Here is an 18,182-nt window from a genome sequence, read left to right on the forward strand (position 1 = left end):
AAAGAAAGAAAGAAAGAAAGAAAGAAAGAAAGAAAGAAAGAAAGAAAGAAAGAAAGAAAGAAAGAAAGAAAAAAGAAAGAAAGAAAGAAAGAAAGTAAGTTTCTGGCTGCTGTGGTTGACAGGGCAGTGGCAGTGATTTCAAGATAGTTTAGTTTGTTGGTGTCTGTTTTGTGGTTGAAGTCCAAAACCTAGCATACTATTTAAGTCTCAGCTTTCTCAATCAAGGCTGGAGTTGTTGCTGCCTCACAAGTTGCCCTTCCACTCCCCTGTCTGAGAGGAGGAAGTGAGCTGACCTCAATTCTGTTCATTTCCCTGGAAGCCTTCTCAGGAGGCTGACTTCAAAGGCACAAGAGACACCTCCACGGTGTACCCGGAGAGGCAGAGCTGCAGTGACAACAGCAATTGCCCATAACAGTGACAAGCAGCTCACGCCATATCAAGAGTGCATAAAAGGAGTCAATATGTAACTCCAAGACTGTCTTTGGCAGCATTCATAGTTCATGGCTCCTAATCTGAACTGAGACTAGAAACTTAATGTGAATATTTGAGGGGAAGTGTCACACTCCCTGGCATGTCTCCTCTTGGGAATTTTTAGATAATTTCTAAATCAAAATTAAACTTTTTTTAAAAAAAAATTCAAAATGGCAAATGGAAAGTTTGTTGATGCCAATATATTTCTACAGTCCAAATTACAGGAAGAAGCACTGAGTTTTAAACGTTGCAGAATGCCACATGTAAGAGAAGAAAACATTTTGGAAAACTAAATGGATAATTTTTTAAATCCAGAGCTAATTTTTATCTTCTGTCATCATAGAAACAATTTCATTATAAACTTCTTGGGGGGCATCCATTGCCCAGATAAAGTCCAAGTGATTGTAAGGCAGAATCTCCTTGTGATAAATGAGATTGGAGAGCTTTGGAAGCAGATCATCAACGTCCTGGGGGTCAGCCAACAAGTCATGGCCACCATTCCACACTGCAATGGGCACAGTCATGGCTGTTACGTCATAGTAGGGAGGTGTGCTCTACAATACACAAGAGAAAGAGTCACAATTCAGGTACCCACGCTTTAAACCCAGTACTTATACCTTGGGTAGACTGTATAATATTAATTAATTTAGCTTTCTAATAAATTCTAACAATGATTGCTCCAAGAAATTCACCTTTATCTATAAAGAATTTTAGACACAGTATGTTTTGGATCTATGCTTCTCACTCTAACAGGCCTGTCAACATCCAGGAATCTGATGCAAATGAAGACTGACACAGTAAACAGGAGAAACCTGCAGGCAGGCTGCATCCGAAGGTATACTGATGCTGGTGGTCCTGAACCATGACCAAAATCACAAGGCTTTAGATGATAATTCTTGTAAATTTAAAACAGACCTCAACTCAAGCTGAAGAAGATAAATTTGCAGATTCTAATATTGATGATTATTTCTACTACTTTGAAATGTAATCATTTTTACCCCACTGAAGAAAAATCTCCTCAAAATGTTCCGAGCAATTTCTATTATTTCTCCATGTTATATTCATTGGATAGGTCTATTAATCTAAAGAGTTGTATTTATTTAATCCTAACCATATTTTACTATGCATTGCTTAATGTCTGAAAAAAGGTATTAGCTCCAATTTATATTTCTAGAAAATCACCATTAACATAGACTTTTTTTTTTTTTTTTTTTTTTTTTTTTTTTGCAGAACCAGGGATTGAACTCAGGCCCTTGCGCTTGCCAGGGAAGTGCTTATTCTACCGAGCCATCTCCCCGGCCCCTTAACATAGATTTTTAAGGAGAACCATAATGCAGAAAAGGAAACAAAAGAATCACCTCAAATTTTCCCACAGCAGAGACACAATTTGATTACAATTTTTTATGTCACACTTTAAGGAACATTAATCCAATATGTTAAATATTTTTCTAGCCTCACTTATCAGTCAACACACCATAGCAAAAATGATCATATGTAATTATTCCTGGGGGGTTTTTTCTAAGTATTTAGTACAGGGTCTCACTGTGCAGCTTGGACTTCTAGTGATCCTCCTGTTTTCAGCCTCCCCAGCACTGGGATTATAGACATGGGCCACCACACCTCCTGGGGTGGGCCTTTTGTAATGGCATACAGTACCAGGGATCAAACTCAGGTCCTTGTGCTTGCCTAGGCAGGTACTTAGTCCCTGAGCTATCTCACTGGCCCTTCCTGGTATTTTTAGTGTTTTCTATTGTATTTCTTCTTTCATCTAATAGAGAAAATAGTTTGGATAATGTCTATAATTGCAAACACACTTTCTTTTGTTAATATCCCATTGTTCAAAGAGTTTCATAGATACGAACTCTGGCTCTTCAATTACTGTCACTGTTTCAGTTAGCTCAAGACCTACCAAACTTGCTATTGGGTTGGTCAGAAGGAGGAAACTTGGGGAAAGAGTATTCCAGATCTCACTTGACCATCTAAGGTGAAGTAATCTAATTATCAACATTACAGCCCAGTAGTAAGATTGTTCAAAACAAACCTGAGATTTGGAGCTATTAGAAGGTGATAAGTTGGGGAAAAAGAGGTTTCAACCAAAGTTTGCTTTGATGGTATTTTGAAAACGTTTTGAAAGACATAAGGACATAAAATAATGGAAATATCTCTCTACACATAGAGTGTTGTTACAAGAACATATAAACCCATCCTAAATTTCAAGTCATAGAAACAGGTGAAAATATAGTAGAGATTTTAGCTACTACTTATATAAAAAAGCATGGAGAAGGAAGGATTACACAGCAAGATAGGATACTTTCCTTGTTCCAAATTAGAATAACATGAGAGTTTACCTTGAGCTGTAAAACACATACCCCATTGAATCATGTCAATAACTTTTTGAGTCTGGGTAGAGAGATACAGTATTATTGCCTAACTCATATTAATCACCAATAAGATGAACTCCTAAGCAGGGTCTTTTGTACTACAAGTGAGGAGACTGTGCAGTATGCTTGCTTGATCCACAAGCCCCATGCCTGCTGAAAAATATTTCCAGACTTGACCTTCAAAGATGCCTCCTCTCACTTTTGCATGAGAATCTGTTCCTATGAAATGACTCCTTTGGCAGCCAATAATGGAGAGATGACTGTTTGAGGAAACTAGAGATTCCAGTTCAATCATGTATGGCCACAGTTGTTAGCTCATTATATCAGTTGATTGCCCATCAATAAGCAGAGAACAGCATGCTGGATGATGAGGTTAGACAGCAGGTCTGTGTCATGACAATGGGCAGAGCCAAGTCCTGGGCAGCCTTCCCAAGTGGTGTTGAGCTGGTCGAAAGCAGGTGGAAGTAGCACATGAGCAACACATAGCTTTTCAGCAATGTGAGGCAGTAGGAGATGAGGCACCAACAATTTCTCAAAAATAGGTGTGTGGGTTGCATAACTTCTTCTTTAATTTTTTATCTCCCTGTCTTTCAAAATGTGAATAATATCAATTTTAAGAAGCTTACCTGATTAAAGTGTATCATGTTCAGATATGGGCTTCCCCAGTCAAAAGCTTGAAATTTTCCAGACCTACCAGCCTAAAGTAGAAACATTAGAAACACAAAGAAATAAAAAGTATTCTTACTATGAGAAAGATAAAATTCATTCATTTCCAAGGAGTTTATCTTCAATTTAAATAATTATTTCAAAGTTTTCTCATTCAAAGTAAAAATTATTAGGTAGGATGAGATAGGCATATGTGTTTAAATGCAGTTTTGTATAACACAATTTTTCTCACAGGTGCCAAGTTGTAAATATCAGGCTTTGCTATGCAAAGTAGCTGTTTTCATAAACTTTCATTCATATGGAAGCATATCTATTTTCATATGATAATCATATGCCAGAAAATTACCTGTCAGAAGCACCTGACAGAATGTTTTATGAATGTGCTTTAGGTACAGTTTAAGTGTTGAGACCTACAAATAAATTTTAACAGCATTGGAGCAATGATACCTGGGCCCAGTGGAGAATGTCTTGAACAGAAGTTCCTGCAGGATTATGTGACAGATACACATCCAAGCGACTCTAGAATCAAATACATAAACACACATACGCATACTGAGACACATATTTGGCTTATGGAAAACTGCTAAGATCTAAATTTTCTGATTCCAATAAAATGTTTTAGAAAAGCTTTTATCAGAAGGATATGAGCAAGAGAGCTTTTGTCACATTAGAGTTTGAAAAGTGCATTGCATGATCCAACTCATTTAATTTGTGGGTGCAGAGTAAGTGTATTGTCACATCTCATAAAAATGACATTAAGCTTCAAAGAAGTTCAGAGAACTATCATTTCATACAGAAAGTATGAAGCCAGAGAATTTAATGTGGATCTTTGAATTTAAATTCTCATCTTTTTATTCTTCTCTACTAAGAGCCGGAGTGCTGTAAATTAAAGAATTACAAGACAGTAATAATTATAAAACATTCACACACAAGGCTCTTGCTTTGTAGAACATTAAAAATGAGATGTGGTTTATGATATATATTGTGTACATATATATTATTTTCTGTACATCAGATATATGATAGTCATTATATGTGTATATATCTCAGTTATGATACTCTATTGGACTCCAGTTCATCCACCTTACTCAAATTCCCAGAGTCCCCTACTCAAATTGCATAGGCCAATTCATATTGGGTCTTAGAGTATGGACAATTTCAAATGATTAACTATCTTTATATAGTATTTTTATTTATTTATCTATTTTTTCATTTTAATGAGAAAAAAGATAAAATAGCAGTGAAACAGTTTCAGAACAGGTCTCCCTAATGTAAAGAACTCAAAAGAAGCAATAAAAATTGAAAGGTATTGGGCCGGGGAGATGGCTCAGTGGAATAAGTGCTTCTCTGGCAAGTGCAAGGGCCTGAGTTCAATCACCGGTTCAGCAAAAAAAAAAAAAAAAAAAAAAAAAAAAACATGACATCGCAGCACTTGTGAGAGAATTGTCCCTCCAGATGATGGCTGAAATGAAGGCTTGAGCAGGAGCCTGTGAGACTCCAGGGCTAAGACATAAGATATCACATCCCCTAAGGCCATGGAACTTACAAAGACTTACAGCTTCCTGGCAGTAAAGATGTCATTGCATGTATCAAGTTATCTGTTGCACAATAGTTGGAAGGCCTCTGTGCCTGGTGCAAGAGTGCTCTCTTTTTCCTTTCTACTCAATGCCTGTAAAGTTCCTCCTCCATGCATTTTGCCTTGAGCCCCTCCCCCACCTCCCTGATTAGTACCAATAAAAGCCAGGAACACTCTGACTTGGCCATTTGTTCCATTGAGAGCAATTATTCTTCCCAGTGTCCCTTCAATTTCAGCTCTGTCTGTCCTTTTTCATCTAGGTGCCACTGCCAGATGGCAAACTGAACCCTCTGTGAGGGGTTCTTATATCACTCTATACTTCATAATATACTCTATATATCATATATGTATTTGCTGCTTCACAACAACATATTGTGTGGATGAAGACACCACGACAAAGGATGCTAAGTCAATTCCAAAGGTAAGATTTGATTTTAGGCTGACCCACATTTAAATACTTAATTACTTTATAGTATTACACTTTCTCAATCCATGCAAAGCAAGTGGAAGTTCCAATGAAGACTATGGGCCAGGTATTACATAAATAGTTGCTCTAAAATATATTTTATAAAATATATGAGAATGAGGAGAGAAATTAAAAATACAAGATTTCTTTAGTGCCAAATATCATCCCTGTAGAGACTCCAGCTCAATTATATGGTTTTATGTCTTCTATCACAGAAATTAAATGCCACACCAATTGTGTGGTCAGTCACAAGTGAGTACAGAGCTTTTCCCCCTTCAGGCTAATTATTTACTTGAAGAGAAATTCAGGTGATCACAGGGAGCAAGAGATTATGAAACTGGGAATAATAACTTATGATTACTCTTGGGTTTACCATGATATCACGAGCATAATTCTGGAGCTACTTCTACTTCTGATAAACTTCTAAAGCTATTTCAAAATGATGATGAAAATTAATCAAATATGCACATCAAAAAGATTCAGAATAAAAATTGCAATGTATACAAACCGTGTTGAAGTTTTTACTGTCAAATCCACAGAAGATAAATAAGGTATTGCTGCAAACAAGATCCACAAACTCACGTGAGCACACCTCAGTCGCAAGAAATTGATCAAAGAAGTTATGTGACAAAAACATTTTGTCACCAAATATAAGCTGAAAAATAAAAGATTCATTACAGCATTGAAGCAATTAAGCTGCAAAAAAGAATTATCTAATCTACTTAGCAGGAGTTTTCAGCAGATGATATTTTCTTATTTCTGAGTGGGTCTTTTTTCGACATTTCCTATACTTTCTCTATTTAATTTCTACAATGAAGTTGTGAAATGGACAGGCGAATGTCAGTATTTGGTGTCTCTTATATCATGGAGAATGGAACTAGCTGATGGGATGAGGCAAAGACCCAGCAAGTCACAATCTATTTGGAGTGATAAGAATTGTGGAGTAAAAATCAAAGAGCAACATGACACTGTCTTAAGTCCATGCCAAGATAAGTAATCTCAGTAGCAATTATGGAAATATGGGAGGAGAACAATGATTCTGAACAATATTTTCAGCAAAACATTTAGACATTTGTTCTAATTTGGGAGGAAAATTGGACTTTTTCATCTTATGTATGAGAAAACATGAAGTTAATAAATAGCATCTTGGGCTGATTAGAACTATAGGATGCCTAGAATCCTATCTCAAGCTTTTTTTAAGAAACCAATTTCTGTTTTAGTGTAAGACAATCTAAGTACAAGTTGGAAATAAGTTCTGAGTCAATGAAACAATAAATAAAGTCACCATCATCACAGAAATTCAGATTTCAAATAAAAGGTCTAAAAATGAAGTTTGATATAGGTATAGTCTCTTCATGTAAACACAAATTAAAAATAAATGAATAGTACAAAACCATAGAAGGAAACTTATATTATATTTAGTTTTGGTGTGTGTGTGTGTGTGTGTGTGTGTGTGTGTGTGTGTGTGGTATGAGGGATTGAACTCATGACCTTGTGCTTGCCAGGCAGGCGCTTATGCTGCTGAGCTATCTCCCTGGCCCTATATTTAGTTTTCTAAGATGAAACATCATAAAGGAATTTGTCTCTGTGTGTGTGTGTGTGTGTGTGTGTTGTTGTTTCAGTTGTGGGAGAAGTAGGATACTAATCACTGAAAGTAAAGATCATTAATAGCTACTGTGCATGCATACTTGCTCAATAAAGCATTTAGTATTTATTGTTTTTCTGAAATCCAAACTCTACCCTATGAAATCTCCATGAATCTCCATGTTCATCTCCAAGATGAAGAAGCTCTTACAAAAAGAGCTCTTAGGAAAGCCAGTAGTTATCTAATCAGGTCTGGGAGTATTCTCACTGAATCATTGATTCCTTTTCTCTGTTTTGCCTTTTCTCTTTGTTTCTTTTATTTCCCTTCTGCAGTTTTTAAGATCCTGGTAGATTGTGCTTCTTCTTTCACTGTTCTGCTTTGCCTTTTGCTACTGGAGTGCAATTACAGCCTTGCAGATGTACGTAGAGTGCTTGCTGAGGGAAATGTTTGTGAAGAGGCAGAAACGCTTCCTTGGTTTCCCACATAAAGAGCATTGGTGACCCACAAGAGAGAGTGAAGTGGTCAAGAGTGAGCGTTAGTGGCATCTCACAGGCTGTAGAGAGGATGCAAATATGGTCAGTGCCACAAAGTAATACAAGTGCCTGCAGCTCCAGTATGGGCTGCAAAAGTGTTTTCCAAGGGCCTGGCCAAATAGCTCAGTGGATTAAAGCACCTGCAAGCAGGCACAGGGGTGGGGATTAAATCCCTGGGCCTGATGTGCCAGCCCCGCCCCTGGGGCACCCTGAGAGGGCAATGGAGACTGGGCATGGTGGCATGTGTCTGTAACACCAGCTCTTGGGAGGCTGTAAATGGACGGATCACGATGAGTCTGATCTAGTAGTGACACCTGAACACCCTGTAGACCCTTCCCTAAAATACAAACACCCCAACACAAAATACTTGTCCAACAGATATTTTTCTTCTCTTTCTATCATGTTAAAATCTAAGGAAATCATTTGTTTAGATTCAGTTAACTAAAAAGAATCACATACCTTGAAGAGAAATGTAGGAACATATGAAAGCTTTTTTAAAAGGCTTGTTGCATACTTCACAGTTGCCACTGGAGCTAATGCATAAAAGGTTTTGATTTTTTCAGCCAATTTGGGATTGGTAGAGAAAGCGATAAAACCTGAAACAGAAGGAGGAATGAGTGAAGAAAGGATGTATGTATGTGTTTTGTTTAGGTGAGTGTGCTGTTATCTTGTACTTACTAAGGTGATGTTTGAGACAAGCTGTGAAATTGGCATTTCTCTTTGCTTGGAGCCTGGTGATCATAATTTTAAATAAATAGTAGTTAAAAAAAGAAGAAAGGAAATATCCAAAAATAAAGTAATTCAAAAAGTAGAAGATTGGAGTTATTTGATGTCAAATAATTCTATTCACCTCAGTAAGGCCCAACGGAAGTCATATTGCATCTCAGTAATTTAATACCCCTATGTACTCAACCTATATCCTCAATAAAAATCAGGACACTGCAGTATGCTGGTGCTATGTATACTATTAAAACAATAAAAGGATTATGGTATAGATTCATATAGATTTTCATCTGAAAGTAGTGACATTTTTACTGTTTTAGAAAATAAAGTAAATTTTAATCACTGAGAAAATTCCCTACTTTTTAACAAAGGATCTGCAGTTGCTGTCCATGGATCATGGATGGTTTCCTGTCCAGCTTGCCCTTTGAGTCACAGGCTGTGCTTAAGTCCTGGCCATAGGGAAGAGTTTGACTGCACCCAGCCATCAGTCCTTTTTGCATTTGCTTCTGCTGGAGAAATCTATTTCTCCAAGTATATATACACCCCTCCAGAGCAGCCTACACCTAACAACTGGTCAAGTAGGAAAAAAGGCCAAGCTATTGGGCCTCACTAAGGAAGACTCCAATCAGCCATACTGTACAGGGCCAACTGAGGCCTTTCTGGGATTATTTCACAGCCCAACTTCTCCTTCTAGCTGGCCCTGCATTTTGTTATTCCTCTAAAAATGTTTCCCCAAGAAATATCCTGAGAGTTCATCCTCACCTTTGTTTTGGGAACATTATCTATTACACTATGCCCATTTGTTTGTTTGTTTGTTTGTTTTGTTTTGTGGTACTGGGGATTGAACTCAGGACCTTGTGCTTGCCAGGCAAGCACTAACTCTACTGAGCTATCTCTTCAGCCCTACACCTGTTCTTCTGAGTGTAAAATTCTACAGTTGAAATCACTATGTTGGATTGAACACACAGTTGGAGGAGCAATGTTTCAAGTTTCCATCATGGCTTTCACCTACTCTCCTTGTGTGTGCCTCTTTGTGGGTGTTCCAAAAACTTAGAATTATAGTAGGAAGAATGGGCATCAGGTAGGAGCGAAGAACAGCAGGAAGCATACCGTGACTTCTCTTGCACAACTTCCTATTTCCCCTCCTACTTCCACCTCATTTCTTCCCTTTATAACTTCTCTTGAACTCACTTCATTATGCTTTCACTCCACCTTCTCCATCACAGCTGCTGTCACAGAAATCCCTGTCCTCCTAGGTTACTAAGCCCAGGGATTGCCTCTCAGACTTCACTGCACTTAACCTTTCCAAGAATGACCATATTTCTCATCCTCAAGCACTTTTTCCTCTTGGCTTTCAGAGCAGCAGATACTTATGGCTTTCTTTGTCCAGTATTATTATTACTTTTATTATTTATCATTATGTCCCAATTTTTTTTCTTGATTCCCTCTCTTCTAAATTAAGGTGTAACACCAGGTTTATGTTTGAACTTCTTCCTTTTCTTCATCAAATTCACTCCTTTGCTTCTTACATTCTGTTTCATGTATCAAGGACACCTGCTTTGTACTTTTATTTCAGCCTTCTCCCTGAATTCCACACTTGTGAGTAGAACTGACTGCTTAGCTATGCTTTGTAGACCTGTAATAAGAACTTCACAGTGTTTCAAACCCGAGCTCCTGTTCTCCTTCACAAACCAGCTCTTCTCATTGCCTTCCTCATCTTGGCTAGTGGCTTTCCACCATCCCACGAGCCCTGGTGCTCAGTACACAAACCTTGACATTATCCTCATCTAAAAATGGTTACATTTTTACTGTTTTATTCCTTAGATTTCTTATTCAATATGTCAAGAAAATCCTGTTGGTTCCATCTCCAAAATATTTCTAAAAGATATCTTTATGCTGACTTCACATCATTACTTCCTCGGCTACCAACTCCTCCTAATCCAGACTATCATACTCTAGCATGCATTATTGCAGGAGTAATAATCTAGAGGTTATAAGATGTTGACTTGAGAGTCAGATTGCCTAAGATGGTATATGTTGATCCTATTAGCAATATATCACATTACCTTGGACAAATTATTCGCCTCTATGCTTTGCTTATCCATCTATACAATTGGATTAATAGTTGTCCTGTGTCACTGGGTTGTCATAGGCATTAGATTTTATAGTAAGTGGAAAACAGTTAATGTAATTAGATTCTATCCCTACTGGGAAGGGATCTATAGGAACTGATCTACCTAGTCTCAATGCCTTTACTTACCGATGGTGGTGCCCTGAGAATGACCAACATAGTAAATCTTCTCTTGTCCAGTTTTCTCTACAATGAAGTCAATTGTGGCTGGAAGATCATATTTAGCCATTTCATCGAAACTACAAGAGCAAATAAATACATCAAATGGAATATATTTTTACTATAATTTCTAATATCCACACATATTTATAGATAAGACCCTGAGAATTAGCAAAATAGATTCTCTAAACATTTCTGCTTATAAACTTAGAGAATGTTAGAAGCCCTGTGGGGTGGCTCCTTGTAAGCCACTGACAGCACTTCTGAAACTTGGAATTGTGACTGCAGTCTGATTCAAATAAGTGTCTATAGTTGGGAGTTATTTCCATCCTTGAATTGGAGCATCAGATTTTGAAGACATTTGTGTGCTGTGTTCCAATGCTATGGTTACAATTTGTGTCCAATCCCCTGAAAGCCTCCTGTAGTCATGGGGCAGCTTCTGGAGTCCATGATTGATTCATGATCCAATGCTGGGATTATGGGTGTGCCTGAGCTGTTGCTTCTCCCTTCGTTGTCACTCTTTGCCACCATCATGAGAGGCTGCTCTGCTGCCACGTGCCACTCTGCCTTGGAGCCAGCTGAGCATGGCCTGAAACCTCTACTAACTGTGAGCTAAATAAGCCTTTGCTTCCTTCATTTTGCATGTCAGGTATTTTGTCCCATCCATGAGAGAAGAGTAACTGAGACAGCTATCTAATATGAATTCTCCCCCTCTTTATTTTTCACACATCAATCAGGATGCTATTTTTAAAATGAAAACTTTCCATTTTAAAACTTTATAGTGGCTTCTCACTGTACTGCCTGATAGCAGCATCCACAGTCATCTCTCTGGTCACTCACCCCCCCACACTGGGACCCGCACCTCGACTTCCTGCCAACTCCTCGAACATATTCACCTCAGCATCATTAGCTGAATTCTCTTCTGCTCTCTGTCTCAATTAGCAATGTCCAGGAAGAAGGCACAAGCAGTCTAGTCATAGGAAAACCTTTCAAGATCTCTCCATGATGCATAAATTTTGTTCTTTGAAGATGACCCAGGTTGTTCTCCCAACTGGGTATAATGCCCTCCTGAACCTACATGGATACTTCTTTTGGAATTTGCCAGGATGCATGTTTTCAGATAAAAACCTTTACTTCAGATATATTTCTCATCCCATGTGGAAAAGCGTGTTCAAGATACCCTCATAGTGGTAATAAGGTGGTAGAAAGTTTGAAGAAAAAGCTAAGTTTGGAATGAGACCTACAAAAGAATCCAAGAAGAATCAGAATGAAAAAATAGTTTCCTTCTCATACTACTTGGGGTATAATTTATTCAAATGAGACTGGATGAGGAATAAAAGATATGCATGCTTTCAGAACCCAAAGTTTATTTATTTATTTATTTCATTAATTAATTAATTACTTTTTTGTGGAGCTGGGGTTTGAACTCAGGCCCTTGTGCTTGCCAGGGAAGCACTTATTCACCTGAGCTATCTCCCCAGTCCCCCAAAATTTATTTTCAATTGCTCATTTCCATTGCTCTCTGTTCCTTACCTGAAAGCCCAGAATTCTACTGTGTCCGGTGAGAAGTACAAATTTCTCCTGGACCAGGTGTTTCCTCTGCTGTTTCCCAGCCACACATCAAAACCAGCATCTGCCAGGATGAAGGCCAGACTGTTGTTGGGCAGGTTTGCAATCCAGTTTGTGGCTGATGCGATTAAACCATGCTGCAGAAAGGCCACTGGTCTCTGACCTAAGGAAGAAAATTGATGAAAAGCTTCATAGATTTATTCTTACACTAACATCAACATGTGAATACAGTGGAACTCATTTGCTGAATTGAACATATTTAAATCTCATATCTGAACTGTCTTTTCTCACATTACTAGTTTCTAAGATACTAAAGTTTATCATTTTACACACTTTAAGTAGGTACCATTTACTATAATCTCAATTATACCTCAATAATAATATTAAAATTATGCACTCAGGAAGTTCAACACTATGTTAACTTATATGGGCAATGGGCAGTAAAGTTTTATTCTTTCTGCATGTCGTAATTTTGTGCAATGAGAAAAAGATTAATTTTAATAGAATAACACAAATGCCCCTTCAACACAGAGACTATACTCCACACCCCAGCTACACTGCTTTTAATTCTTAGGACTCATTCAGTTACTTTGTCTGCGAACAACTTTCCTTGACTCCCTGTGGCAGGGTTAGGTGGCTTCCTCGGGACTTGCAGTTTACTAGTCTGCACACAACAAACTGGCAGTAGTTTATTTATCTGTCTCATTGGTTTAATGCTGATCTTTGTATGGCTTAGTTGTTACATTTCCACAATAAACAAGCATTAAATCCTTCAACATAAATGAAAGAAAGCAGAAAAAGGGAAAGAAATATAGGGAAGGATGGAGCAAGATGAAAAAAATGAAAGCGACAGAAGAAAAAAGAAAGGGGAGAGGAGAAAGGGAAGGGAAAGTTCTACCTTTATTCTCTGAATTTTTCTTCCCATGAGGAATTCTGTAGACTCCAAGGATATAGCCATCTTCAGTCACCACGTTGTATTCTTCACATGGGTATCCCCAGTATTCAATCATTTGACTCTGAGGAGGAAACCAATGCTTTATGTTCTGACTTTCAAATACAACTAGTAAATAGGTAATATTTTTAGGTGGCTACTTAAAAGCTTAAACCACTGTGATTGTAAATCATAGTACTATCTCTTGTATTTATAGATTTTTTCACCTTCTGCCCCCAGTGACTTACAACATTCATATTTGCTTCAGGATTCTTCGTATTTTCCAGGAAGCCATGTGTAGTTCCAAGTGCAGATATCAAACTTGTCACTGTTAAGAGCAACCACATTTTGGCTCTCTCTGAAATGAAAGAATAACCAGTGACATGGTTAATCCATTACATTTTCCTAATACTCACATTTATGACTATTTTACCATCACTCAAAATAGAGAAATGTTTGAGTTTGATCAGATTCTGTTGGACAACCAACTGGAAAATATGCATGGCAGCAGGTTCATCCTTTTTTCCCCTGTATTTGGTAGCAGGAGCCCTACCCAGTACCTTGTGCTTACCAGGCAGGTGCAGTGCCACTGAGTCCTACGCTTGGTTCCCGGCAGATTCATTTTACTGTTCAACACATTTGCACTCTTTTTGATTCCCTTATTTAAGAACATTTCCTACTTTATATTTAAGTCTTATGGAATAAAACTAAATTGAAAAAAAAATCTTCTAACTATCAGGCAAAATGCTCTCCTCATGCTTGAAGTTTCAAACATTTGCTAACTTACTTGAGAGCCCAGGAAGAGAGTGAGAGTTATATGAATGTTTAATCTGTACAAAAAAAAATCTGTACAATACCTCTAGATCCAACCTGGTATAACATGTATTTTTAGCTTTCATGATTTTTTTTTAAAAATATTGCTTATAGTAGCCATTTTCTTATATTTTTCATGTTAAATCATTATGGGGATTTATTTATTCATTCTAGAGATTTAAACTTTGCCATCACTTCTTAAAAATACGATGATAGTTGGAGAAATGTGTGAATATAATTTTAGGAAAGTTATTGGTTTTTTAATTTTTTGTTGAGATATTATCACATGGAAATTATTTAGGTAGCCTTGAAAATTATAAAATCAACAACATATTGGATGACCTGGTATAGTTAGTTTTTCACAAGTATTTATCAACAAAAAAGGAAAAGCAGTATCATTATTTGAAAAAAGATTTAGTAGATTTTCTAAATCATTTTTTGTATATTTTACAGTAATAATTTCAAATATGTTGAATTAGTACTATTATTTAAATGAGTACATAATTACTTTATCAAAATTGTTAGATTTTTTTCAATCATAAGGCAATACAGGTCAAGAGCAATATAGATCAATGATTGAATGTACTTTTTAGATTTAAAACATCCCATTTTATGATCTTACTAGACATAACTCCTCATAAGAGCTAGGTAGGTTTCTGCTTACACTGACTTACCAATTTTAAAATTTATAAGCCTTGCATATCAACTTGTGGTCCATGAGGCATCTCTTCAGCATTTTCTCAGAAAATAAGTACTCAATAAACACTCAAACTGGGGATTTAGCTGCACAGTGGTATGATGCCTTTGAGGACCTGAGTTTAATTTCCAGTATATAACCAAAAAGCACTCAAAATTACTAGAGAAGAGTTGGGGTATTTTTGTTTTGTTTTGCTTTTTAATGTATTTGGCACAGGATCTCACTACACAGCTCAGACTCTTAGTGATCCTTATATTTTCAGCCTCTCCAGAGCCAGGATTATGGGTGTGTGCCACCATGCTTGATCTCAATGGCCTGCTCAGTGTGCCTGGGGTCTTGGCAGGCACCGCATGTGGTGTTGGGGAATGAACCCCAGTCCCTGAATTTGCTTAAGCAGGCACTTAGTTGAGCTATCTCGCCAGCCCTACTTTTTTTTTTTTTTAATTTTGCTTGAAATTTCATTTTACTATTTTCTCTCATTAAAGAAAAAGTGCTATTGGGCTGTACTTTTCTGATCCTGTGGTGGTAGTTATCATTTGCTTCTCAGTACAGATAATATGTAACATTAGAATATTCAAATTTCCTTTTGTGTTATAATCATCAACTGTAAGTTTAAGGATCTTCAGATATTAAGCTTATAAAGAAGCCTCAAGGGAGAGCAAACATTTGGAATCAAATATTTTAAGGGATATTGTGTGGGAGTATGTGTTTAAATGAAATCATTTTTAGTGTTTCTGAAATAAATCACCCAATAATTATTTACTGAGACATTACTAATAATACCTGGAGGTCATATACAAAAAGATTTAATTGTATATGATGAACTTTTAAGACTCAAGTCATAGCGCTCAAGTGTAGTTCTTTGCAAAGGGGTGACTTCTCAGGTGCTATCAACATCTTCAAAATGATTGTACAATTATTATAATTAATGTGTAGTACATACAGGTGCCTGACTTACTGTTAAGATAGACTGGAATTCTTAACATACAAATCTGACCAGCTGATCTAATGGTTTCGCCATTTATTTAGGATAGAAATTAGATAATTAGACTTAACAGTGTGTCTTTAAGATGGTTTTTAACTAAATCCATCTTTTTTTTTGTACTGGGGGTCAAACTTGGAACCTTATGCTTGCCAGGCAGGTACTTATACTACTGAGCTATATCCCTGGCTTTTTTCTTTTTTCAGCTAAACCTATCTTTACAAAATGAAATTTAAGGAAAGGACAATGTTATGCTGTTAGAACTAGCAATATTCTAATAGTTACACCAGAAAGTTTTAATCAAACCTCTCTGAAGTACAATTTTATATTCTATATTCCTTCCATTAAGTTGTCATTTTAAAGTGACAACACAACTATAGTTTGCATTAAAGGGCATCCCAATCACCCAAGTCAGCAACATGGGCTCAAAAATGTGCGGTAACATATTTCTTGACATTATTATGAGCATTCACTACAATAATGAAAGCAAGAGTTTTGACATTTCTGGTAGTAGTAAACATTAGATAAAAATAGTTATCATTATTTTCATTGCATTTAATTCTCATAACAGCTACATTAGGTAGATAGCATTACATTTCCCATTTTGCAGATAAGAAATAAATAAATGAAAAATAGATCAAGAGGACTTTCCCATGTATGCTGAAAGCAGCTGATCCTATATTTGAAACTAGGCCACTTATTTTTAAATATTATATTTTTTTCTTCTCTATTAGAAGAATTAAGATAAGCTTAAGTCAACTTCTGTAAGGAATTACTAGTCAGATTCTCAGAGAAACTGACATTATTTGGGCCATATTTCTCTAGTGAGGGGTTTATAATGTGAAGAAATATATTAGTGGCCTTTGAACATTAGCAGTGTTGGTAGTAATGGCTAAATTAAAAATGATTGATTTGGATGATATCAAATGATTTGATATTGTATATCAATACAGTCAGCTCAGAGACTTTATGTTTAGGCACGGCCTATTTTACTGCTTCTTAGAAAAAGTAAATAAAAGAAAACAGGCTTTCATTTTAGCAACTGATTACAATAATACACTAATTTTTCATTCCAAAAGAATTTCATGTATATAAAGAAAACAAAAGAAAAAACAAATCCTAGAAGACTAAACCATAACTGACACTGACACTTTTATACAGATTCATATACAACAAGTACACGAGCTTTTTAAGAAATGACATAGTTGAGTTAAATACATGAATCTGAGAATTCAAATAATATTCCTGAGCAGAAGCGATACTTACAGTCTCCTCAGAAAAAGGATTATGTTTCTCTGGATGCTTTATATTTTGGTTAATGATGAATCTACCTCTTATATACAAAACCTTCAACAATAGACAGAATTATTCATCTTCAGATTAAATTACCACAAAGATATAATATCAAGATATTATCTAATTTTACAAAGACAAGCCTAAAAATCAAACAATGCATTCAAGTTCACATTCATAATACTAAATTCTCACCTTTTATTTTTAAGAGATGCAAATATTGGCAAAAGGAGCTTTGATGATGGAAAATGATTTAGAAAGCATTAAAATGACCCGTGATAGCTTAAACATATAAAAATTATGAGCCAAAAGTATAATATGAATGATTAAATAGTTTGATTCAGGTAAAGAGGCTTAAGATGGTCAAAGACTCCACCTCTTGCTCTTTAAAAATGTAGCTAAAAAGCTATTCCAGCTAGATGGTTAAATAAATAAACGTGACCAGATAAATTAGAGTTTCGTTATGGTGTTCACCAGTCTCTTCCTCTGTACATAATGACCTAGCCAATACACAAAACCTACCCCTGACCTTTAAGAACAGAGATGTAATGACCTTTTCTTTATATAAAATCAACTGGATAGAGTTTGAACAATGTAAATATATTTTCAAATGAATTATATATTTGAATTGTTTTGATTAAAATTATAATTAATTATTCACAAATAACAAAGAGCATCTGTACCTTATAAGGGAAACAAAATTATATCCTGACTTGTTAAATTAATTTTTAATTTATTTTTAGAAATCTAGTTTTTCTTATTAACATTTAAATACCTGGAAGAAATAATTAAGACATAATTATTCTTGAAAATAACAAAACAAGCTAAAAACTGAGACTTCTCCACCAAGCCCATAATATAACCAACTAGCATTCTATTCTTTCAATAAACTAAGAAAAGTCAGGTATATCAAATACCACGGGGCCGACCAAATAGCTCAGCGGATTAAAGCACCTACAAGCAGGCTCAAGAGGTGGGGATTCGATCTGGGGGCTTGCCACGCCGGCCTCGCCCCTGGGGCGCACTGAGAGGGCAATTGAGATTGGGCATGGTGGTGTGCACCTGTAATCCCAGCTCTTGGGAGGCTATAAACAGGTGAATCACTACAAGTCTGATCTAGTAGTGAGATCCTGAACACCCTGTAGACCCTTCCCTAAAATGAAATTTTAAAAATGAATATTTACATATTTTATTTTATTTTTATTT

General features: G+C 36.4%; 1 protein-coding gene across 2 annotated transcripts; it reads right to left on the reverse strand.

The window, feature by feature from the left end:
* Window positions 1–671: 671 nt before the first annotated feature.
* Window positions 672–13,541, reverse strand: Lipf (lipase F, gastric type). Of its 2 annotated transcripts, none has more exons than XM_023716184.1 (9): window positions 13,440–13,541; window positions 13,159–13,276; window positions 12,225–12,324; window positions 10,662–10,771; window positions 8,138–8,274; window positions 6,069–6,215; window positions 3,966–4,037; window positions 3,479–3,550; window positions 672–1,025 (listed from the first exon to the last, which is right to left on the reverse strand). In XM_023716184.1, the coding sequence occupies exons 1-9, from the start codon at window positions 13,536–13,538 to the stop codon at window positions 789–791; spliced, it is 1,092 nt and encodes a 363-aa protein (XP_023571952.1). In that variant the 5' UTR covers window positions 13,539–13,541; the 3' UTR covers window positions 672–788. The 2 variants fall into 2 exon arrangements, with proteins under 2 accessions (XP_023571952.1, XP_004632172.1); XM_004632115.3 differs by having other exon boundaries at window positions 12,225–12,423.
* Window positions 13,542–18,182: the final 4,641 nt, after the last annotated feature.

Source organism: Octodon degus, unplaced genomic scaffold, assembly GCF_000260255.1.
Source record: "Octodon degus isolate 3935 unplaced genomic scaffold, OctDeg1.0 scaffold00046, whole genome shotgun sequence".
Classification (NCBI taxonomy): domain Eukaryota; kingdom Metazoa; phylum Chordata; class Mammalia; order Rodentia; family Octodontidae; genus Octodon; species Octodon degus.

What these genes read in the sequence shown, in the direction of transcription:
- Lipf (XM_004632115.3), bottom strand. Translation starts at nt 13,538, where the DNA reads ATGTGGTTGCTCTTAACAGTGACAAGTTTGATATCTGCACTTGGAACT. An exon ending in GTAGAATTCTGGGCTTTCAG is followed by an intron (nt 10,772 to 12,224) that starts GTAAGGAACAGA and finishes TTGCTCTTGTAG; the next exon opens with TTTCGATGAAATGGCTAAAT. An exon ending in ACATTCTCCACTGGGCCCAG is followed by an intron (nt 3,551 to 3,965) that starts GTATCATTGCTC and finishes TTTCTACTTTAG; the next exon opens with GCTGGTAGGTCTGGAAAATT.